We start from the raw sequence: 25,696 nt of genomic DNA on the forward strand, positions 1-25,696 counted from the left end.
TCATGGAATATTTTTTGACAAGTACATGATAGTGATCTAGAGTTAATGGGATATGCTCTTTGGATTGCCTTTCCATTAGGACAGAGGCACGATCCTGATGCATTTACTCACTGCCATCAAACCCACTGTGTAGCAAGAGGCCTTATTCCAGGAGGCGACTGCCGAGCAAGGTGCAGAGTGCCCATGAATAGCGTGTTCCCACTGTGTAAAATGAGCTGGCCAACTTGGATATTTAACTTCTCACCACAGCCTCTGTAGCTCATCCTAAGGGGGCTGAGTCAGAGAAACTTCACATTTTTGACATTAAGGGCCTGGATAATTCATCTTCTCCCAACTACCTTAAGCTAATTGCCAAATGTGTTTAAAGATATGTCAAAAACTTTTCTAAGTTCGAGGTTTCCCATGACAACCAAAGTATTTCTGTACTTGGATAAATGTTATTTCTAATGACCCTGCTGGGTAATAAGCATGCATTTCTTAATTCAAAAATATCAAGGAAAAAAAAAGTTCTTTATGTTTCAGAATCTTTTTTTCTATTTGGTTTGAGCATACTATACATTTTAAGAAAAAAATTATTTTTTATCTTTACTGCATGATGTAGCAAATGCACAGTATTTGCTGAATGACTAAAATGCATTTCAAACCAAATAAGGAAATGGTCTAAGGACTAAATGAAACAATGTCTTCCACAATTGGCACTTTTTTCCTTAGTAGCTTCTCTCCACTTTTGACTTTATGCTGGAGATTGGCACCATTAATTGTGGTCTAAATGGCATTCTGGGTTCCCCTTTAATTAACTGTCCATTTGACTTATACTTTCTCTGGAATCTGAGAAGTAACTGTTTTGGTTTTAACGGTCTTTCTGGCTCCCTCAGATTGTATCTAAGATATAAGAATAAACAGAAGCTGCAAAGTCAACAAAGAACTTAACTAAGTAAAACATGCAATGACAGCAAATGTGGAAAAACAATCTTTATTAAAGATAGGTAACCATTCAAATAAGCTGTTTCAGATAACGAGGAGCTGAGGGTGAGTTGCTGTTTAAGATCCAGTTTTATAGAGACATTGCCATTTAGAGAATGACTGGTGAATTAATATGTACCTAAAATAGCAGTCATATCATCTGAAACCTCTTCAGCTAGTTGTACTTAAATTCCACATTCCTGAGTTGTTGTGTTTTTTTTTTTAACAATGCCTTAGGTGATACGACTGGGATGGGGGAAACCCAAATCCTGCCCTGCTACATAATCAAGATGACCCCTAATTATTTCACAATCCTCTACATCCTCTCCATTTGAAATCTAGGAAGGCTCTAGAACATCAGAAGACCTAACAGTGTTCAGACCCAGGCTGAGATTGCAGCTTCCACTCCCTCTCTCTTTGGACTACTTTCTCTGTAACCCAGCTACCATCGTGTGACGACACTTTAATAGCCTCTGGAGAGGACTCTGTGGAGAGGAACTGAGGCTGCTAGCCAAGAGCCAGTACTAACATAAAATGGCTCTTCCTGCCCCAGTCGAGGCTGCATAAAATAGAGATGAGCTATACCCACCATGTGCTCCCAAATTGCAGATTCAAGAGTAAGATAAATGATTACTGCAACACACCTCAAACTTTAATTCAAAGTATTCTAAGATTTAAATTTCAAGGAACAGTGAAAGAAGTAATAATTATATATTTTGAGCATATGCTATGTAACTACATGCTTTACACATCCTTATTCCCTACAACAACCTTATTAGAATATTTATTTCCTCTATTTATAGATGAGGCAATTAAAGATATTGCCCAAAATTATGTAAAAGGAGGGTAATGCTCAAAACCAGATCTAACTCCAAGGCACACGCTTAGCAGGAAAATAGGAATGAAAGAAATTCCAAGATAATGCTAGGGACTCCAATCCTCAAATATACAGTATGAATTAGAAAATGTGTCAATTAAAAGGTATATCCTGATGGTGACCCAATATTGGCATAATTTTCAAAATTAGTGCTAACAGTTTTTCAAGTATAGTATTCAGAAAACATTTTCTAAGTATTTATAACTTTATGATGTCTGCTAAGTATAAGTGCTCTACACAAGAGAGGTTACAAAGATGAATGACATCATTTTTGCTCTAAAGGTTCTTATACTTTAGTGAAGAAATAAGGCAGGTTACACATAGTAGCAAGATATAAGTACGGGAAAATGAGGAATAAAGTGGTATGGGAATTTATTCATTCATTCAACAAGTATTTATTGGGTGTCAATGTAGCAGTAAACAAGACAGATATGGTTCCTTCTCCCGGAGAGTTGATTCACTTTACTTTTACTGGAAGCACAAGAAAAGGAGGGATACATTTTAGCTTGACCTTCAATGATCTCTACACTCTGAGCACGTGAAGATCTGAGGATCAAAAGGGCATCTGGGGTACTGAGATAATGGGGTACTGAGATAATGGTGAGCAGAAAACTGAAACCCACTAAAGCACAATAAAATTAGGACATGCATGGAGACTTTAAAGCAAGAACAATATTTTGCTAACTCTAACATTCAATCAATTTTAAACTAGGACATTATTTTATGTGTCCAAAGAAAAAACTAAACATTTACAGCATAGCTCTCAACCGGGGACAATTCTGCCTTCCAACGGACATTTGGCAATGTCTGTAAACATTTTTAGTTGTCACAAGTGAGGGTGTGCCACTGGTCTTTAGTAAGTACAGGCATGCATGTTGCCAATCATCCTATACCGCATAGGAGAGCTGGCACAAAAAGGAATTATTCAACTCAGTACTGATAATATTGCCAACATTGAAAACTCCCGAACTAAGGGAAACAATAAACTGAAAGATGCATCTAGAATATTAAAAAGTATTTTAAGATAAGTGAAATAAGTTCAGTTTACCTGGGATGAACCCAGAAATTGTAAAGCAGTACTGGAAAATAATGCTGGTACTCTGTATCTGAATCTGTTTTCTCACCTTTGAAATAGTAAAGTGATGAGGACCAAAGGTTGTTTTGAGAAAATCATTGAATCACTCTATTACAGTAATTAATACCGCATTTCTGCTATTCTGACAGCTCTCAGAAGAGACACACTGACTCACTGAGCACGTGCTGTCTACTGTTGTGAAAGCTCAGCTCTGTGCCACATAACCCTATGAGGCTCCCCCATGCTCTCAACTCAAAATATTCCTTTCTTCTTCTGAACTTCTTTAGTATCTATATATCTCTATTAGTATTTTTGTGATTTATCTTTCTTTTAAATTTAAGTTCCTTTGGGTAAGGATCCATAACTGGTTCACACTTATACCTCTCAGAGGGGCCACTATAGCATCTTACACATTTGAAGTGGTCAATTAATATTTGGAATGAATAATTGAATAAATATATAGTACTGGAAGACTGTAATTAAATACAAACTCCTCAGACTTCTCATAGCTCTTTTCAGCCTTTGATCACAGGGCTCATTTTGTAAATCTTTAAACATTTTAGTGGCTCTCCAAGTTCTCATGCTTTAGCTATAGGGTTTCAGAGAGAGCAGAGTTCAAGGAGTCCTAACCACTACTTTAGAAAATACAATTTTGTAAATTCCATTAAATTTCAGATCATTTCCCCATGGGATGGCAGTCATTGTTTGTTTGGTCTCAACACATTTAAAGCCCCTCACATAGGCAACATTCTAAATTCTTCCAAGGAAACAGGGACAATGTGAGTATAAAGATGGGGTGGGGGACAAAAGTAGGCTTACAGTTCTTCATATGGAAAAGACATGCAGGTTCTGATTTATTACAACAGCTTTATTAACTTAAAAGAATGTCACAATGCAACTGTAAACCTACTTTTCTCACCCCTGTATAGGCAGTGAAAATATTTCTACTCATTGCTCACAAACACAAATTACAGTACTGATGATCATACTTTTTGGATACTTTTATGTCAGGGAGGAGTGTGGAGGACTTAAAACTAACAGAGCAGAAATATTAAAAGGTATGACTATAATGGAGAAAGTAAGAAAATAAGAAAAAAATCAGTTATAAAATTTAAGGTATTCCTTTAAAAGACAGTAAGACAGATTATTAATCTTTTATTATTACGCCACTTAACAGTGGAATAAATTATTATTTATCATTAGTACATGTATGAAAATTGTGACGTTGGTGGTTTTGATTCAATTTGCTGGACTTTGTTTTTAACCCTGCTGCTTTTTCCCTTCAGAGTAGTCCTTGAGTATTAATCAGTGTTTGGTGGTTTCTTCTAGCAAGTCTTTTGCTTCATTTATTTTGGTTGCTAAGTATGGTGATCCACCTGAGAACAAAGACAAATAAGTAGGTTAAAACACACTTTACTACTGACATTTTTAAAAGTCTCAAAGTAAAACTCTCTTAATTACAATTATCTGATATTTTCACACACATTTATCCTCAAACATTTCACTGATCAGATATTACCATTCAAATGTTTAACCAGTAAATTTTCTGAAATGAAGTAGATGGTTAGGTGAATAAAGTAACGGTCGTTCTCCAGAACATTTTCTAAGAGGGAAGACTATCTTTGAAGGATGTCCTTCTGAAGGAAGTAAATAAATCCAAGGGCACTTTCAGAGTCTAATCAAATCATTTAATTTCACAAAAATAAAATACATGTTATAAAGGCAACTACGTACTTCCCAGTTTTAAAATTCATATTTACTAATACAGATGAACAAACTAACAAATGAATGATAATAAAAATGTTAAAATTCTCCTTGTCCTCTGAAGTGAACCTATTAAAATGTCTATGAAATAATCTTATATTCACTGTGTCCTAAAATAAAATCAAGCCAGTTCTTTCTTAAGAGTTCTTTGAAATGAATTCTTTCTAATGCAAACCACAAGAGAAAAACTGAGGTGAATTTCAAATTCAGAATCATTATATATCACAAACAGAACCTATTTGACATGCAAAAATATTAGGCCCGCATTGTCACATTAAACCTATTTAAGCATCATACACCTTCTAACGTCTAGTCCCAAACATTTTCATTGCTTAACAGTCAACCTAACAATCATATTACAATTCACCAGTTTCTTTGTTTATTTTTTTTATTCTCTCCTTGAGTACAAACCGTCTATAGCTGTTGAAAACATCATAGGACAGCAGTAGCTTACAACAAACAAAAAACATATAGATGGTATTGGCACAAATTGTCCTGACTTCATTTAAGCCTTTTATTGATTAAGGAAAAAGAAAGAAGGGAAAACAGATCAACAAACATGGTATTGTAGTAAAAAACCAAATCAACAAACATGGTACAGTAGCAATGTGGGAGGAAGCTATATTTAGCTTTTTGCCCTTGAGTACACCAGTGATGTTTTCATATCAAGATCTGAATTGCTATACTTATGGAATATATCATAGAGTGTCCTTGAATACACAGTAAGAATTGATGAAGTTGATGAAGTTTTCATACATGCTTGGTTATGAAACAAACTGATTTCATTATTACATTTCAAAATAATCTTGGAATTAGGTACTGTCAATTTTGATAAGCTGTTTAAACTTTTAGAGCTACCAAAGTAATGCCAGGCATCTTATATATCCTCAATAAATATTAAAATATTAACTTAAATATAACTTTTAATTGATTGATATGCATTCTGGATATTTATTGTTTTCTTTTTTCAATAACTTCTACCTGCTGAAAGTGTACAATTTGAAAAGCTGTACTTGAAGTTCTTTTAAATCTATATGTTCTCTTTGCATACATTATAATTCTTATAATTTATTTGTTTAAAAAAACTAGACTGTTTGCAGATAGAGTTTACCAAAGTGTCTATTTGGCTAATGGCTCCCCTGTGATATATTTAACATGTTTTTGGTCATCCTGTAAATTAGTATTTGGTGGTGACTGTCTTATGTCACTTACTCTTTAGTGTTTACAAAATTGTAAAATTCTAATTTATTGTTCATTTTCTATTTGTTGGCTAGAATATTTTACACAGGGAAATGCTTGATCTTTTATTTGATTATTCAGTTGTATAGTTTATGTAGGAGGCAGATAAATGCTAAATCCTCTCTTTATTTACTGATTTCCAAAACAATGACTTGTTTCCCTAGATATGTGTTCCCTCTGTCTTTCTGTGTGTCCAATTTTTGTATCATTAAGAACTGAATAAAGATATTTGCTGTATTTTTATCCACTGTAATTATTATTCTTAATTATGGTTAACTATCTTTGGCCAGTGGGAGTCTTTTTTTTAATTTATTTTTTTATTCTTGTTCAAGTACAGTTGTTGCCATTTACCCACTTCCAAATTCCCCTGCCCCAACCAACCCCGCCTGCCCTCCCACCTGAATTCTCCCACACTGACTATGCCCATGGGTCTTTTATACATGTTCCTTGATTTGACACTTCCCCTTCTTTTCCCTGGTCACCGTCCCACTTCTGGTTACTGCCAGTTAGCTTTTCTTTCAATGTTGCTGGTTATATTTTGCTTGCTTGTTTGTTTTGTTGATTAGGTTCTACTTATAGGTGAGATCATATGGTATTCACCACCAGGCTTATTTTCCTTAGCATAATGATCTCTAGTTCCATCCATGCTGTCACAAAGGGTGGCAGTTCTTTCTTCCTGCTGCATAGTATTTCACTGTGTAAATGTACCATAGTTTTCTAATCTATTCATTTACTGATGGGCACTTAGGTTGCTTCCAGCACTTGGCTATTGTAAATTGTGCTGCTATGAACATTGGGTGCATAGGCTCTTTTGAATTGGAGTTTTGGGGTTCTTAGGATATAATCCCAGCACTGGAATTGCTGGGTCAAAAGGCAGTTCAATTTTTAGGTTTTTGAGGAAATTCTAAACTGTTTTCCACAAAGGCTCTACCAGTCTGCATTCCCAACAGTCTATTAGGGTTCTCTTTTCTCCACAACCTTGCCAGCACTTGTTGTTTATTGATTTGTTTATGATGGCCATTCTGACCAGTGTGAAGTGGAATCTCATTGTGGTTTTAATTTCCATTTTATGATGCCTAGTGATGCTGAGCTTTCATACGTCTCTGGGCCCTCTGTATGTCCTTGGAGAGGTGTCTGTTCTTGGCCCATTTTTTCATTGGACTGTTTGTCTTCCTGGAATGGAGTCATTGAGTTTTTATATATTTTGGAAATCAAACTCTTGTCTGAGAAATCATTGGCAAATATATTTTTCTATATGGTTGGTTCCCTTTTCATTTTGCTGATGTTTTCTTTAGCCACGCAAAAGCTTCTTATTTTGATGAAGTCCCATTTGTTTATTCTTCCGTTTATGTCCCTTGCTCTAGCAGACATATCAGTGAAAATACTGCTGCGAAGACTATCTGAGAGTTTCCTGCCTATGTTCTCCTCTAGGTCTTTTAGGGTGTCACCACTTAAAATATTTAAGTCTTTTATCCACTTGAGTTTATTTTTGTGTATGGCATAAGTTAGTGGTCAAATGTCACTTTTCTGCATGTAGCTGTCCAGCTCTCCCAACATCATTTGTAAAAGAGGCTATTTTTACTCCTTTTTATGCTTCTGCATTCTTTCTCAAGTATTAATTGACCATAGAGACATGGGTTTATGTCAGGACTGTCTATTCTGTCCCACTGATCTATGTGTCTGTTCTTATGCCAGTATGATACTGTTTTGATTAAAGTGGCTTTGTAATATAGTTTGATGTCAGGTACTGTGATCTCTCTGACTTTGCTCTTCTTTCTCAATTGCTGTGGCTATTCGGGGTGATTTATGGTTCCATATAAATTTTTAAATGTTTATTCTATATCTGTGAAATATGTCATTTGTATTTTAATCAGAATTGTGTTGAATCTATAAATTACTTTAGGTAGTATGGACATTTTGATGATGTTAATTCTTCCAATCTATGAACATGGTTCATGCTTCCATTTATTTCTGTCTTCCTTAATTTCTTTCTTCAGTTTTGTGCAGTTTTCTGCATACAGGCTTTTTACTTCCTTGGTTAAGTTCATTCCTAGATACTTTATTTTTCTTGTTGCTATAACAAATGGAATTTCGTTCCTGATTTCTGATTCTGATTTCATTGCTGGTGTATGAAAATGCCTTCGATTTCTGAATACTGATTTTGTATCCTGCTGATTTCCCAAATTCACTTATTAGGTCGAGTACCTTTTTGGTGGAGTCTATAGGGTTCTGTGTACACTATCATGTCATGTGCAAACACTGACAGTTTACCTTCTCCTCTCCAATTTGGATTCTTTTTATTTCTTTTCCTTGTCTGATTGCTGTTGCTAGGACTTCCAATACTATGTTGCATAGAAGTGATGAAAGCGGACATCCTTGTCTTGTTCCCATTCTTAGTGGGAAAGCTTTTAGTTTTTGCCCGCTGAGTATGATGCTGGCTGTAGGTTTTTAGAATATGGTCTTTATTAGGTTGAGGTATGCCCCCTTTACTCCCACTTTGTTGAGTGCTTTGATCATAAATGGATGCTGTACCTTATCAAATGCTTTTCCCACACCTATTGATATGGTTGTGTGGTTTTTGTTTTTCCTTTTGTTTATGTGATGTATTACGTTTATTGATTTGTGAATATTGAACCATCCTTCTGTCCCTGGGAAGAATCCCACTTGATCATGGTAGATGATCTTTTTAATGTGTTGCTGGGTGTGGCTCACTAATATTTTGTTGAGGATTTTAGCGTCTATGTTCATCAGCGATATTGGCTTGTAGTTTTCTTTCTTGGTTGTGCCTTTATCTGGTTTTGGGATTAGGATGATGCTGACTTCATACAAAGAGTTTGGGAGTCTTCCCTCTTTCTGAATTTTTTGGAATAGTCTGAGAAGGACATGGGTTAGCTCTTCCTTAAATGTTTTGTAAAATTCTCATGTGAAACTGTCTGGTCCAGGGCTTTTGCATGCCAGGGGTTTTTTGATTACTGCTTCAATTTCACCAGCTGTTATCAGTCTGTTCAGGATCTCTTCTTCTTCTTCATTTGGTGTTGGAAGGTTATATTTTTCTAGAAATTTGTCCATTTCACTCAGGTTTTCAAATTTCTTGGCATATAGTTGTTCGTAGCAATTTCTTACAATCCTTTCTATATCTGTGGTATCAGTTGTAATTGCATTCTGGGTATTTAAATCAAAGGTCATGATATGATCATTTAGCAGACAAAACAAATCAGATGAAAACTGAAAAGTCTCATTCAACATTATATTTATTGATGGCAATGTTAGAGGAACACTGTACTTCTAACTGATGTGCATGATAGAAAATCTGACTTGGATCTCACTCTACTCTCCGAAGATTTGGAAAAGTCCCTAAGCCAAAAACTATAATTCCTAATTCCCTTCAAGTAGTGTTTGATTCAAATTGTGAAATTTGAAACACTCAAGTGAGGAAAAGGCTTTCTTGCTGGGTCTCTTTGTTACTCCTGCTAGCACGCAAGTTTGTAGTGTAGCAGTGACAGCAACTGTGCCTCTGTACAGCTCTAGTGGCAATCTATGAGGTGGCATTTTCCCTGGCAGAGCAGCTTGTCTGGGGAGTCCTTCTTATAGGCCTATTCTAGAATTTACTCCTTCAGATCTCCCAACAATTTGTAACCACTATTCTCTGCACTAAATGCTCCCCTGCCTAAAGCATGTAGTTTCTGGCATGGAATCTTGACTGATATAACATTACAGGATACATATCCTACATTTAAGGGGAACAATATGTGCTTGAATCTTTCAATATTTCTCAAATTTCTTGTGGAAATCACCCAGATTCCATTTAATTGGAATACTCACCCTCACCCTTGACCTCTGTACTTTTGTACTTCCACTAAATACTGCTGAAGGTCTTCTGCTTTTGGCTACCAAGAGCTATCATTTTTAGACCACTCCTCCTATTAACAACAACTAGAAGAGGAATAAACTACAAACACATCAATATGAAACAACAGGGCCTACCAAGTCAGCCAGCTCTTGAGGGTTAAGATCATGGAGATAAGGAAAATGCATTGTGATGAGCCCAAAATTCTGCACTGCTTTCTCCCTTCAAAGAAGCGAAATACCAGATAAGATCTACTATACAATTCTACTTATATGAAATGCTACAAAAGAGATATCTAATTTATGGTGGCAGAAAGTGGAACAATTACTCAAACTGAGGTAAGGCCTGGCAATGGGGAGGAGCACTAGGGAACTATTTTTGATTTTTGATAAGCTAATATTTTGTTTGTTTTTTGCATCTATGTATATCTTGTGAAATCTTTCTTCATCAGGGCTTTTAATCAAAGATATGCTAATCCCATAAAAAGAATTAGAATGCATTTTCTTTTTCGTCGTTGTTGTCTTCTTTTTTTTGTTGAAAAATTCACTTATCCTGGCCAATCTTTTTATTTGTTAGGAAGGTGTTTACTACAGATTAATTTTCTCAAATAGGATTCTTTGAAATGTTTTTCCTAGAATCTATTTCATTTAAATTTTAAATGTTTAAGTATGAAGCTGATGAGTTTCTTTTCCTTTTTTAGCAAACTAACCTTTGACTATGTTAACTCTCTTGAATGCTAGTTTCTGTTGTGATACTTTCTTTTACACATGGATTATTTAGAAGTATACTGATACATTTCCAAACACTGGGATCCCCTAGATGTGTTTATTGTTTTCTAACTTAATTAGGTTTATGTGAGGAATCCAGGATTCGCTTTAACATTAGAAAATTTATCAGTATGATTTATCACATTAACAGAATAAAAAATGTCATATAATCATCTCAACAGATGCAGAAAATTCAATGCAAATTCATAATAAAAATATTTTAGTAAACTAAAAAAAACTTCTATGTGATTGAAGTTATCAAAAAATATAGCAAACATTTTACTTAATAGTAAAATGTTGAAAGCTTTGGCTCTGTGGTCAGCAACAAGAACAGGAGGATATTTACTACCATAATTTTATTTAATACTATAAGGGAGGTTCTAGAAATTTAATGAATGCCCTCCTCACCCCAATAAAAAAAAATGAAAAAAAGATTGGAAAGAAATTATCATTCTTAAATGACATGACTGAGTTTGTAAAAAATCTAAAAGGATCTAAAAACAAAAATCAGTGAACATGTGGTGATTTGGGAGGACATGGAAGCTTCATATTCTTATGCGTCTCTTCCATTTTGCTATTCCTGAGTTAATCTTTTTATAAACCAGCAATAATCTAGACTTCAAGATGGCAGAGGAGTGAATAGAAGTCACACTGACTTCCTCCAGGAACAATTAGGAAATTAAAACAAATTGTAGAGAAATCACCTGGAACAAACAACTGAACAACAGTGAGAGAGGAGCCTTAAAACTTCGGACAGACAGAGAAATAGGTTTTACCTCAACCTAACTGGTAAGGAGTGCAGTAGAGACTTGAGAGGGTGGGCTGGGCGCCCATGGGTGGCAGTGCCAGAGGGCTATTTAAATGGCCAATTGGATCCCCCTGAGAAGAGCGGGGTCTAAACCATAGGCAGGGATTTCAAGCCACAGCACCAAAGCCCAAAAAGTACACAGGTAACAGCCAGCTGTGAAAAGCTTCAGTGCTGCTCATTGCCAGAGACGGGCGGCTGGAGACACAAAGAGCTGTTTAAAGGGCCAATGCATAAATCTGTATTAGCAGACATTTACCCTGGGCTCCCGGCAAAGGTGGGGACAGAGTAGGCTAGATATGCCTGAGTAGAGACTGGGGAAGGAGGCTTTGGGGAGAGAACTGAGAGAGTAGCCGGCAGGGTCCCGGTGCTGACTCATCCCCCATTAGGCAGCAGCCATTTTGCTTAGGCAGACTACTCCCCTGAGCAGCAGCAGCATGAGAGGACACAACAGCCCCACCGCCAGGAGGCTCTGCCCTGGCCTGGAAGTGCTAAAGTCTGACTGCTGAGTACAGAATGGTAGTCACAGATAGTAGATCCCTGGCTAAAGTGGGCGCAGAGTGGTCTAGAGATAGTTGAGGAGAGTCTGGAGACAGATGCTTTGGGGAGAGAACTGAGAGAGTGGCCAGCGGGACTCAGGTGCTGATTTATCCCCCATACGGCAGCAGCCACCTTGCTCAAGCAGATCACTCCCCTGAGCGGCAGCACCAAGAGAAGACACAATAACCCCGCCCACAAGAGGAACTCTACCCCACCCTGTGGTGCCTAAGCCTGACTGCTGAATGCATAGTGACTAGATTAACAACTCAAGGAGACAGCCACAGAAAGTAGATTTCTGGAAGTGTCAAAAAGACTAAGGTCAGACGGGTTCAACATCTGACATCATCTGAAAGAAAAGAACAGCAGATCCAGAAAGAAAAAAACAGCAGTCTCCCATCACAGGAATCCACATCATAAGGTCAGGAAGCCAAGACTGATAAATTTAAGAGGCATGAGCAGAAAAGAAGAGTCTCACAAATTATAGGAAGACAAAGAAACACCTCCCAATCAAAGGAAAAGGAGGAATCCTGAGTAAGAGAACGAAATGAAATAGAGGCAAATAAACTATCAGATACTGAGTTCCAAACAATGGTTCTAAGGAAACTGCTTTAAGAAAATGAAGAAAAAGAGTAGAGAGGAACATAGTACAAAGGGAAAAAATGAGTAAGTGCCAATCAATAATAACTTTTAATGTAAATGGATTAAATGCTCCAATCAAAAGACATAGCATAGCTGAATGGATAAGAAAACATGACCCACACATATGCTGCCTACAAGAGACCCTCCTTAGAACAAAGGACCTACACAGACTGAAAGTAAAGGGATGGAAAAAAAAATTCCAAGTAAATGGACAGGAAAAAAAAACAGAGATAAGAATATTTATATCAGACAAATATATTTCAAAACAAAGACCATAAAAAGAGACCCAGAAGAACACTTCATAATACTCAAAGGAAGAATCCATCAAGAAGACATAAACATTGTAAACTTACATGCACCCAACATAGGAGCACCCAAATATAAAAGGAAAATCTTGGAGGACTTCAAGAAAGATATAGACAGAACACACTGATAGTAGGGGATTTTAACACCCCGCTGTCAAAAAAGGATAGCTCTTCCAAACAAAATATCAACAAGGATGTTGGAGAACTAAACAAAATATTACATAAAATGGACTTAAATATATAGAACCTTTCATCCCAAAGAAGCAAAATACACATTCTTTTCAAATGCACATGAAACATTTTCAAAAACAGACCACATGATAGGACACAAAACAATCCTCAACAAATTCAAGAAAACTGAAATCATAACAAGCATTTTCTTGGACCATGAGGACTTGAAACTAGAAACCAACCTCAAGGAAAAAACTCAAAAACATTCAAACTCATGGAGGCTGAGTAGCATGCTATTAAACAATGAATGGGTCAATAATAATATCAAAGAAGAAATCAAAAAGTTTCTGGAAACAAATGACAATGAACACACAACAGTTCAAAACATATGGGACACAGCGAAAGCAGTTCTGAGAGGGAAGTTTATAGCATAACAGGCCTACATTAAAAAGATAGAAATATTTCAAATAAATGACCTAATCCCACAGCTTCAAGAACTGGAGAAACAACAACAAACAAAGCCCAGAGCAATTAGAAAGAAGGAAATAATAAAAATTAGGGAAGAACTGAATGACAGAGACTAAAAGAACAATTCAAATAATCAACATATCCATGAGTTCGTTGTTTGAAAAGTGAAACAGATTGAGAAGCCCTTCAGCAGACATATCAAGACAAAAAGGGAGAGGACCCAAATAAATAATATCAGAAATGAAAAAGGAGAAATTACAACTGATACCACAGACATACAAAGGATTGTAAAAAATTACTATGAACAACTATATGCCAAGAAATTTGAAAACCTTGGCAAAATGGACAAACTTCTAGAAAAATATAACTTTCTAACACCGAATGAAGAAGCACAGAGCCTGAACAGACTGATAACAGCTGGTGAATCCTAGTACACTGTGGGAATGCAGACTGGCACAGCCACTGTGGAAAACAGTTTGGAATTTCCTCAAAAACCTAAAAATGGAACTGCCTTTTGACCCAGAGATTCCACTGTTGGGTTTATACCCTAAGAATCCCAAAATACCAATTTAAAAGAGCCTATGCACCCCAATGTTCATAGCAGCACAATTTACAATAGCCAAGTGCTGGAAGCAACGTAAGTGCCCAGTAATAAATGAGTGGATCAAAAAAGGATGGTACATTTATACAATAGAATACTACACAGCAGAAAGAAAGAAAGAGGTATCACCCTTCACAAAAGCATGTATGGAACTGGAGATCGTTATGAGAAGTAAAATAAGCCAGGCATGAAAGACAAATACCATATGATCTCACCTATAAGGGGAACCTAATCAACAAAACAAACAAGCTTGGAAAATATAACCATCAACATTGAAACAAAAAAGAAACCAACAATAATGAGAGGGAAGGAAGGAAGAGGGTAATGGGCAAAAGAAGGGGAAGGGTCAAATCAAGGAACAGGCATAAAAAAGCAAATGGACAAAGCCAAAGTGGGGAATGATTGATGGTGGGAGGTGAGGGTGAGTGGGGCAGGGGAAAGTGGTTGCAGAAAAGTGGAAACAAATGTATTTGAGGAATAAAAAAAGATTAAAAAAAAGAAAAAAGAAAAATCAAATAATTAATAAATATATTTAATGACTTGCATGCAATAGCAATATATACAAAAAACATTATGTCCTAGAAATAAGTATACAAGGTAAAGTAAAAAAAAACAATTTGTAATAACATTAAAAAATCAATACATAGGAATAAACTGAACAAATTATATATGTTCCTCCCAGAACCCCCAAAAACTGAAAGACCTTACTGAAATAAATTAAAGGTGACCTAAATAAATGAAAGAAAATGTCTTCTTCATGGATTAAAATATTCAGTATTGTAACAATGTCAATGCTCCCTAAATAAATCTACAGACTCACAGTAATTCCAATCAACCCCAGGAGTTAGGTGTGTGTGAATGTGTATGTTCGCACCTGTGAACAAACTGACAAGATAATCCCTAATTTATATAAAAATATAAAGGGCCAAACATAGCTTAAAAATCTTATATAACAGACAATTTAAAGATTTACATTACCAGGGGAAAAAAATACTTGTTACGAAGGCTATGCAATTTAAAAAGTGTGGTACTGGCACAATGAGGCCCTGACTGGTGTGGTTCAGGTGGTTGGGTGTCGTTCCTCAAAGCAAAGGGTCATTGGTTCGTTTTCTGGTTCAGGGCACATGCCTGGGTTGTGAGTTTGTTTCCTGGTAGAGGAAACTGATCATTACTTCTCTCCATATCTTCCTCCCTCCTTTCCCCTATCTCTAAGAATAAATAAATAAATAAAAACTTTTTAAAAAGAAATTAATCAACAAAGAGAGAATAAAAAGCATTTCAATAAATACCCGGTTACTTGATTAGTAACAGGGTAACACTGGATCACTGGAGAAAGAATCATATTTTCAATAAAGAATGCGAATCACTTGGATATCTATATATAAATAATTGAAGCTTTAGTCTTACCTCACACCATATACAAAAATTGATTCCAGTTTATTACAGATATAAGTATATAAGATAAAGTTTCCAAAAATGATCTTTATGAGCTTGAGATTTTCATGAACTTGAGAAAGGCAATAATTTCTTAAAATCAAAAAGCACTAATTATAAAGGGAAAGTTTGATAAACTGGATTATATTAAAATTAAAGAAATTTCCATTCATGAATGGACACCATTACACATATGCAAAGGTACAGAAAAAAGATATTTACAATACAAAGAACTCACATCTAGAATACCAGAACATACAGAATGAGGCAAAAGTGGTTTACAGTTGTGAATACAGTTTACTCTTGTATTATTATTAATTACTGTATTAAAACAAATGCAAACCTACTTTTTCCACACCCTGTATGTTGTTACCAAAAGTCAATTAGAAAAAGAGACAATATAACAGAAAAAATAGATAAGCAAAGCTAATCTACGGTGATAAAGACAGGATGGTGGCCACGTCTGGGGAATGGGGAGTGACTGGAAAAATACATGAGCAGAATTTTTGTATGGTTTCATTTTTTTTTTAGAAGATTTTATTTATTTTTAGAGAGGGGGAAGAAAGGGAGAAAGAGGGAGAGAAACATCAATGTGTGGAGAAACACTGATGTGTCAGAAAAACAATGATCAGCAGCCTCTTGCATGCACACCAAACAGGACTGGGCCCTCAACTCAGGCATGTGCCTTGACCAGGAATCAATCTAGTGATTCCTCATTTCACGGAATGAAACCCAACCAACTAAGCCACATTGGTCTGGGCATGTGGTTTCATTTTTAATCTGGGCACTGGCTACAGAAGTGGGGTCACTTTGTGACAATTCACTGAGTTGAACTTTTATGAACTTATATTTCAATTTTTAAAAGTTTAGTGAAACACTAATACTAGATATATGTTGACCTCCTTGCCATTTGAAGACACTACAAATTCATACTGTCTAAAAATCATTGGGATCAACAAACCAATGATCAAGACGATGATGAAGATAATGACTAGCCATTTTCTAAAATATTATTTCATTTGGTTTCCAACCATCCCTTGTAGTTGCTCAGTTCCTTTTCTCATTATATAAAGAAACAGAATCACAAAAAAGTTTAGTAAGTTGCCAGGAAGCCTGGCTCCTGAGCCTGCATACTTCTTTATCACTATACCATACAGCTTCTCATTTTGTTACCACAATTTATTAAATATGTGATTATTGTAAACCTTTTTTCTTTCTTCAAGCCCATAATCACATCTCAGATCCTCTTCCTTCTTGAAAGAATCAAAATCATGCCTTGTGATTTATGTTTTAAAATACAAATTTACCCATTAGATAATAAATATCTTGAAGAACAATCATGTCTTAGATTTTTCTGTATTATCAACACAGCTCTGAGTAGAAAAATGGGACTCAAGACATTTATTTTTGATGATAAGGAAAAGTTATTTTCTTCTTTTCTTCCATCAAGTACCAGCTTCATAGTAGTAAAACCACTCCAGAGACAGAGAAAATAGGTAAAACAAGTGTGTTTGGAGTGGGTGCTTTAAAAATAATGTCTATAAAACATCTGTATAAGAAATCCTAACCAGCACAACAGAAAATAAATAGACATTCTACAATTAACATCATTTCAAAGTTAGGTATAATTTATTGCTTAGAGTACATTTCATAATTAGTATATCAATCTGAGGATTAAGAAGATACAGGTTCCCTTTAAACCCTGGGTCTTACTTAGGAAGATCTTATCGCTGATGTTTTGTATTCCTTAACTCTCATTAAAACTTATGAATATCTACATTCCAGATCTGTTAGAAAGAAATAAATTACTGCCATTTGCTGATTTGAAGGGTTCTTAAAGGCTAACTACCTTCCTAAAAAGAAAGATCTTACAATCATGTGGAGGCAGATAGGAGTTTGATTTCTGGAATGAGAAGTTCCACTGTTCTGTTCCCCAGAAATTAGTGAAAACTATTAAAAAGCCCCAATCATCTGAAGCCTCTGGAAACTGCCTTAAAAGCAAAAAAAGAAAAGAAACATCTATTCAAGAAAATTTATGAAAATTCAGTAAAAAAAAAAAAAAAAGACAGGATCTGTGGTATTTGAACCAAAATGGTTCCTTCCTTCCTTCCACCCAGCTCAGCTAGGCAGAGTTTCCAAACTGGACTGATGCTGGGTAGAAAGGGAACTTTGTCCTCTTGGAAAGAGGGCTTTCTTTCTGGAAGGAGCAAAACCTTCCTACTTCTCTTCCTGCCCCAGATGCCTGATGGTGAGGCTACGTCTCAGACAAGTGGAACAAAGGCTCTACCTCAGGCCTAATTCCCCTAGAACACTGGGAGCTCCAGAATCCTTCTCCCAGTCCATAAGGCATGGTAATTCCATACGAGGAAAGGTAAGCTAAGAAGGACCCCTTTAACACATGTTTAGCTACTACAGTGGGGGGGTTTCACTCAGGAGAAGCTTGCTGTAGTTTCCACCCCCAATTCCAGAGCCCTGGCACAGAGACTTTGCCTGTGGAACAAACAGGCCATAAAGCCTTTAGCTCCTAATCTCTTCCCAAAGGAACTGACTTCATTCCAAACAGTGTGAAGGGTACTTGCATTGATGTACAAGAACAGTAGAGGTTTTGATAAAGGCAATTGGAAGGAGATTCATGAATCTAATGAAGATACAGTTTAGATTGTAAAACAGTTCATAGGAGAGAACCAGGGAATAAAAGAGTAGAAAGGAGTCTTCCTGGAGTCAGAACAACTATCAAACACTGACCTCAGAAACTACCCCATCAAAGGAACTACAATCTACTATTATTAGTTTGTAGAGAAATTTATGTCCCAGGGCCTTGCTGAAAACAACTAAGCAATTGGTCAGAAATTAGTGGAGTTTAACAGCTGGGTGTAATCAAGAAATAAGAGAAAGAGAGTGGGACCAGTACCACCATCATCCCAGGGTGACTGAGGGCATACCCAAAGCTGCGCCTCCTTGAGGAACAGTGCAAGAGGCTTAACACTGCGGGTGGGGGGGGCTGATAATGGAGAATATAGGCTTCAGTCATATAATCCAGTCAGTTTCCAAAAAATATAACAAGGTATTCAAAGAAAAAGGAAAGTATGATAGTATGACCTATATATACATCCTGAAAAAAGCAACAACAGAAACTATCCATGAGAGTGACCAGGTGTTAAACTTACAGAAAAAGATTTCAAAGTGGCTATTAGACATACATTGATGGGGGAAAAAAAATCACTAGAGGGGTTCAAGAATAGATTTGAACTGGCATAAGAAAAAATTAATAAACTTGAAGACACAGTGATTGAGATTATGCAAGCCAAAGATCAGAGAGAAAAAGGAATAAAGAAAAAAAGAGAAGAGCCTTGGGGGAATATATGAGAGATCATTAACTCTATCAATGTATGTATAAAGGGAGTACCAAAAGGAGGAGAAAGGAGAAGGAAAAAAAAAATGGTTTTTCAAAACCTTCCATGCTTACTGAAAAACAATAATGTTCATATTCAAGAAGTTCGATGAACTCCAAATAGGATGACAAAAAGAGACCCCAAAACAGACACATCAGAGTAAAAATATTTTTGAAAAATTACTAATCTTGGTAGTAGTAATCTAGAAATCTGGAAAGTAGTATTAATTAAATAAGGAGGCCATTAGAATAATGTGACTTTAATGCCTTAGTAGTATATATAACCAAAATCTAAGCCTACAAATCCCTTAACATTAAGAAATCAAATCCTGAGAAAAAATAATCATAACAAACAACTAAGCTTTTCCAAATAATGCAAATGCTAAAGCTATAGCTCATCAAGTAATTTCCTTGCTTTGCTCTGCCCCTTCTCTATAAAAGCCTTTCTCCTGGCTCCTGTCAGCTCCTAACCATTTCTGGTTTGGTACTGCCCAATTTGAATAGATTTTTGCTCAAATAAACTCTTAATTTTTTTTTTTATCTTCATCCGAGGACATTTTTTTTCATTGTTTTTTTTTTTTAAAGTTTTTTAGAGAGAGAAGGAAGAGGAAGGGAGAGAAACATCAATCGTCTGCCTCCTGTACACACCCAGACCAGGGACTGGCACCCAGACCAGGAATCATGTGCACCAAGATGGAGGGTTGCATACGCCCATGCCTGGACCAGGGACTGAACCCCGACCTAGGAATGTGGCCTGACCGGGAACCAAACCTGCACCCTTCCAATTATGGGACGATGTTCCAACCAACTGAGCCACACCTGGGCCTTCAAATTTTTAATATGCCTCAGTTATCTTTTGACAGTAGAAAAACAATGTGTCACTTATAAAGGAACCCCAAAAGGTTAACAACTAACTTAGCAGAAACAATGAAGGCCATGGAATAGTAAGGTAGTACATTCAAAGTCCTCAAAGAAATTCTATATCAGAAAAGCTGTCATTTAGAAATAAAGATGAAACAAATACTATCCCAGATAAACAAAAACTGAAAGGATTTGTTGTTAGCAGACCCACTTCAGAAGAAATACTAAAGGAAATTATTGAGAAAGTGAGTGATCTTAGATGATAATTCAAATCCACACCCACAAACAGCGCTATAATTACATAAAGGCCACTTTGTAAGTATAAAAGACAATAAATATGCAAAGTTTTGACTGATAGCAAAAGCAATTATATAAAATAATATATAATTGTAGAGTATACAGCATGTAGAAATATATGTATATTTTCTAATAACAACACAAAGGAGGTAGGTGGGAGTGAAGCTGTTATGAACTAAGGAAACAGGAAATGGTAGAGAATTCTATTAATGCATTATTAGATTTGCAACATATGTATAACAATAATACCACAAAATGGGGAAGTGAGAATAGCACTACATAGGAGATATGTTTCTACATATTACTGGAATTAAGCTAGTGTAAACCTGAAGCTGAATCTGATAAATTAAGATAGGTAAACATGAGAGCAATTTCTTAAAAACAAAAAAACCCTCAAAAATACTGAAAAAATAATTAATGAAATTACAATGCCTAATTATAAAACATTCAATGCAAAAGACAGAATAATAGAGAAGCAAAAACAACCTGAGACACAGAAAACAAAAAATAAACGCAGACATAAATACAGCTATATCAGTAATATAAGAAATTTACATTAAATGTGAATGAATGAAACAATCCAACCAATCAAAAGGTTGTCTGATTGAATTACAGAAACATGATCTGTGTTTGTTTAGGCAGCACATATACTGAAACTGGAATAATACAGAGAGGATTATCATGACTCCTGTGTAAGGATGACACACACACTTGTAAAGTGTTCCATATTTTTATGATATCCCAGTAGAAACTGAAGAAACAAAAACTTATGGCCTGGGTGTAAATTCAATATAAAATAAATGCTGATAGGAGTTTTTAAAAAATTAAAAAAAAAAGATCCGACTATGTGCTGTCTACAGGAGATAACCTTTGGATTCAAAGACACAAATAGATTACAAGTAAAAGGATGGAAAAATATATATTATGAAAAGAGCAACCACAAAAAACTAGAGGGGCTATAGTTATGAGACGAATTAGACTTTGAAACAAAAAGAATGTTACTAAAGATAAAAAAGAATATGTAATAATAATAAAAGGGCTAATTCATTAAGGTGATATAACAATTGTAAACATGCATATACCTAACAACAGAGCACCAAAATATATGAAAGAAAAACAAAAATAAAAAAGGTAATTCAGCAATAAAAGTTAATGCTCCACTTTCAGTAACAGTAGATAGAACTAGATAAGAGATGAGTAAGTAAATGGAAGACTTGAACAGTACTTTAAACCACTAGACATAACAGACATATATTGGACACTCCACCCAACAACAACAGAATATAGATTCTTCTCAAGTACACATGGAACATTTTCCAGGAGAGATCGTGTGCTAGACCAAAAACAACCTTCAATAAATTAAAAGGATAAAAATATTATATTATGTTCTCTAACATAATAGAATGAAATCAGAAATCAATAACAAGAGAAATCTGGGAAACAAATATTTATGTAGAAGTTAAGCAACATCCACTTGAATAATCACCTAGTTAAAGAAAAAAAATTAAAAAGAAACTTAGAAAATATTTTGAGATAAATAAAAATACAACATTCCAAAACTTATGGGACACAGATAAAGCAGTACTTAGAGGGCAATTATAGTGTAAAGGCGTGTGTTAAGGAAAAGCAAACATCTCAAATCAATATTCTAAACTCCAACATTAAGACACTAAAGAAGAGAACAGACTAAACCTAAAGTGAATAAAAGGAAGGAAATAGTAAAGATTAAAACATAAATTAATAAAAGAGACTAGAAAAACAATAGAGAAAATCAATGAACCCAAAAGCTGGTTCTAGCTTTTAAAACTTGATCAGCAAAACAAACCTGTAGCTTATCTGACAAAGGAAATAAGAGAACAGATTAAAATTACTGGAATCAGAAATCAAAGAGAGGACATTGCTACCAACTTCATGGAAATTAGAAAGATTATAAAAGAATATTATGACTAGTAGGGAGGTGGGGGTGGGAGGGGAAGGGGAAAGTGGTGGCGGGTAAATGGAGACAAATGTACTTGAACAATAAAAATTTAAAAAAAATACTATGACCAGTTGTATGTCAAAAAATTAGATAACTAAGATAAAATGGACAAATTCAATGAAAGATACAAATTACTGAAAATGACAAGAAATAAGTCATCTATATAGACCTAAAACAAGTAAAGAGACTGAATCAGTAATGAAAAACTATCCACAAAGAAAAGCCCACAACCAGATGATTCATACAAGAGGAAGAAATACCTCCTAACTCATTTTATGAGGCCCATATTATCTTCATACCAAAGCCAGACAAAGACAACAGCAGAAAACTACAGATCAGTCTATTTCTTATGAATATGAATGCAAAAAACTCAAGAAAGTACTAGCAAACTGAATATAGTAACATATAAAAAAATTATACACCATGACCAAGTGGGATTTATCCTAGGGATGAAAGGTTGGTTTAATTGCCAAAAATCAATTAATGTAATCCATTATATTAAAAGAATAAAAGTAAAAATTACATAATGATCTGAATAAATGCAGAACAAGCATTTGACAAAACTGAATACCTTTGCATGATAAAAATACTCAACAAACTAGAAATAGAAAGGAATTTCTTAATCCAATAATGGGCACCCACAACACAACTAATACTTAAAGAGGGAAAGACCGGATGCATTTCCCTAAGATCAAAGAAGACAAGATGTTTGTTCTTGTAACTTCTTTTCAACACTGTACAGGAGGTTCTTGCCAGGGCAATTAGGTAAGAAAAAGAATCAAAAGGAATCCAGATTAAAAAGAAAGAAGTAAAACTATCTCTGTTCACAGATGATGGGAATATATATATATATATGTGTGTATATATATATATATATATATATAATCCTAATGAACCCACTAAAAAATAACTGGAACTAATAAACAAGTTCATCAAGGTTGCTTATTCAAAAATCAATGATATTCCTAAACATCTGCAATAGCCCCCACCCCCAAAATTTTAAAAAGTAATTTTATTCATAGTACCATCAAATAGATTAAAATACTTATGAATAAATTTAAGGACAAAACTTATATTCTAGGAACTATGAAACATTGTTGAAAGAAATTAAAGCTCTAAATAAAGGGTAAAACATCACATGACCCATGGAGCAACAATACTCTGTAAACTTACAGATTTAACACAATCTCTTAGAATTCCAGCTGACCTTGTAAAAATTGACAAGCTAATTCTAAAATGCATATGGAATTGCAAGAGATCCAGAATAGCCAAACAATCTTACAAAAGAAGTATAAATTAGGCCTCACACTTTACAAAATTAAAACACTAAAAAGCAAAAATCGAGACAGTGTGATACTAGCACAAGAACAGACATATAAATCAATGGAACAGAACTGAGAGTGAGGAGACAAGGATGGGGGTTAATAAAGAAAGGATATGGGATTTCTTTTGGAGATGATAAAAATGTTCCAAAATTGCCATAGCTGCACTTATCTATAAGTACACCAAAAACTATTGAATTATACAATATAAAGGGATGAATTATATGATACATAAATTGCATCTCAATATAGCTTTAAAAAAAAAGCAATTAGAGAGAGATGGATCTGAAGAATACTTTGAGTCTGATTCAGTTTATTAGATTATTAGAGAATCACAGAAACCTAGAGTTGGAAGGGTCTTGAAGGGTTCTACATACTACTGAATAAGTAAATATCTTCTATGACATCTCTAACAAATTGCCCTCTAGCAGTTTTCTATCTTAAATTACCTGAATTTCTCTGCCTGAACATCACTTTTTACACTGCTGCAGCTTCAGGGTCTAGAACAGGGCCTTGCTTCCAGTAGGTACTCATAATTACTAGCTGACTGATATTATGTGAAGGGAAATTAAGGTAGCTACAAGTATAAGAATAGCCTTCTTAATAGAACTCCAATCTCCAATCCTCACTGCTTATAGTTTCTTCTCAGTGAACATAGTCCTGCCCCCGCAAAGGTGCAGAAGAGAGACTTCACGTATACATGTAACATTTTAAGTATTAGATGTTACATAGAACCCCTCTAATTTTCTCACTATCGCAAGGTTTCTTCTTCTTAAGGCTTTGACCAAAAACCTAGGAATCCTTCCTCATTTTTCCTCACTCCTCATCCATCAGCTTTCCTGAATTAGACCGTTCTTCATCTCCTTAATTACAAAAAACCTAGTCTCAACCGATATTCTTGGGTTACAATTTTCCGTACTAATTTCTTTGCTTCCACTGTTGACTCCCTATTTTCTCTATAGCTGCCAAAGTAGTCTTTCTAATACTGTAAATAAAATAATATCATTTCCATAACATCTAAAAAATAAAAGCCAAAGTTCTTAGCATAGCTTGCAAGCTGCTCCATCATTTGGCCCTGGGCACCCTGTCCAATCCTATTTCCTACCACTCTTCTCCTTGCTCACTATACTGTAGCACATCCCCTTACAATTCCAGAAATGCATAGTATGTTCTCATCTTCAAGACCTTCACATTTGACTTTCCTTCTGCCCGAGATACCTTTTCTTCATTTTTTTTTCCTTGCATAACTTATTCCCTCAGGTTTCTGTTCAAATATTATCTCCTTACAGAGAACATCTAAGAAGGTTGTAAATTGACACTGCAACTGCCTCCTCTTCAGCTGCCAATCTCTATTTTCCCTACTCTGCTTATCTTTATTAAAAGTCCTTATCATCGTGGGACATTTTATATATCACCCTTTTTGGTATAACTACCCCAAAACTTAGTGGGTAAAAACCACATTTTTTATTCTCACTATTCTGTGGACTAGTTGGTGGTTCTGAGCTGTGTCAGGTCAACTAGGGCTGGATGGCCCAGATGGCCTCACTGGGACCTCAGCTGGGATGGCTAGGCCTCCCTCCGCTTGCTCTTTCATCTTTCAGGAGGTGAGTCTGGCCTTCCTCACCTGGTCTCTGGGTTCTCAGAAAGTCAACAGCTAAAGCTACAATGCTTGTTGAGGCCTAGCCTCTGAATTCACACAATGTCACTTCTGCTGTATTCTATTGGTCAAAACAAGTCAAAAGGCCAGCCTAAATATAAAAGGTGAGGAATACACCACCTCTTCATGAGAGCTGCTGAGAAGAAATTGTGGCCATTTTTGATGTATCAAATTATCTATCCACTGTCTCTCCTAGTGGAATAAAAGATCCATGAAGGGAAGGTATTTGCTATCTTCTTCATGTAAGTATACACTGTTTGGCTTGCATTAGGTACTCAATAAATACTTGCTGAATGAATGACTGACTGTTCCTACGACACTGCTTCCAGCTGTTCATCATCCTGTTTGGTTTCCTCTGAATACTCCTCATTCTGTCAGTGTCCTTCATAATCTGGCATCCAACAAGGAAACAAAATTCTAGATAAGGTCTAACTGCCTAGCTCAGTATAGCTGGGCAATGAATATTAGTTAATGAATGATGACAAGTAGAAAAGACTGTGGTAATACTCAGACTTACAATACAGATTCTGTGGGTCCTCAATGTACCTTTAGACTGCACTCACTTGTTTTTAGCAGCTTTTACACTGTTGAGATCAAATATACCCTTCAAGGCTCTTTTCCATGATAAACACTGGCAAGTCTCTGTCCTATCTTTACACAATTGACTTTTGGGACCTAAAAGAACATGTTTATCC

At 35.5% G+C, this 25,696-nt stretch overlaps 1 protein-coding gene and 1 non-coding gene across 2 annotated transcripts in view; one reads left to right on the forward strand and one right to left on the reverse strand.

Annotated features, from left to right (window-relative positions):
• Positions 1-2,211: 2,211 nt before the first annotated feature.
• The window catches only part of DNAJC15 (DnaJ heat shock protein family (Hsp40) member C15), an 86,642-nt gene continuing 63,157 nt past the window's right edge, over positions 2,212-25,696 (reverse strand). The window contains exon 6 of the mRNA XM_054586377.1: positions 2,212-4,291. Within this exon, the coding sequence (XP_054442352.1) occupies positions 4,221-4,291 (71 nt within the window). The 3' untranslated portion in view covers positions 2,212-4,220. The remainder of the gene's footprint in view (positions 4,292-25,696) is intronic.
• On the forward strand, positions 20,671-20,777 carry LOC129081226 (U6 spliceosomal RNA). Its single transcript, XR_008530287.1, has one exon. It is a non-coding gene; the product is annotated as a U6 spliceosomal RNA (small nuclear RNA).

This window comes from Pteronotus mesoamericanus, unplaced genomic scaffold (genome assembly GCF_021234165.1).
Source record: "Pteronotus mesoamericanus isolate MK-2021 breed Mesoamerican mustached bat unplaced genomic scaffold, CSHL_Meso_final contig_94, whole genome shotgun sequence".
NCBI classification, from domain to species: Eukaryota; Metazoa; Chordata; class Mammalia; order Chiroptera; family Mormoopidae; genus Pteronotus; species Pteronotus mesoamericanus.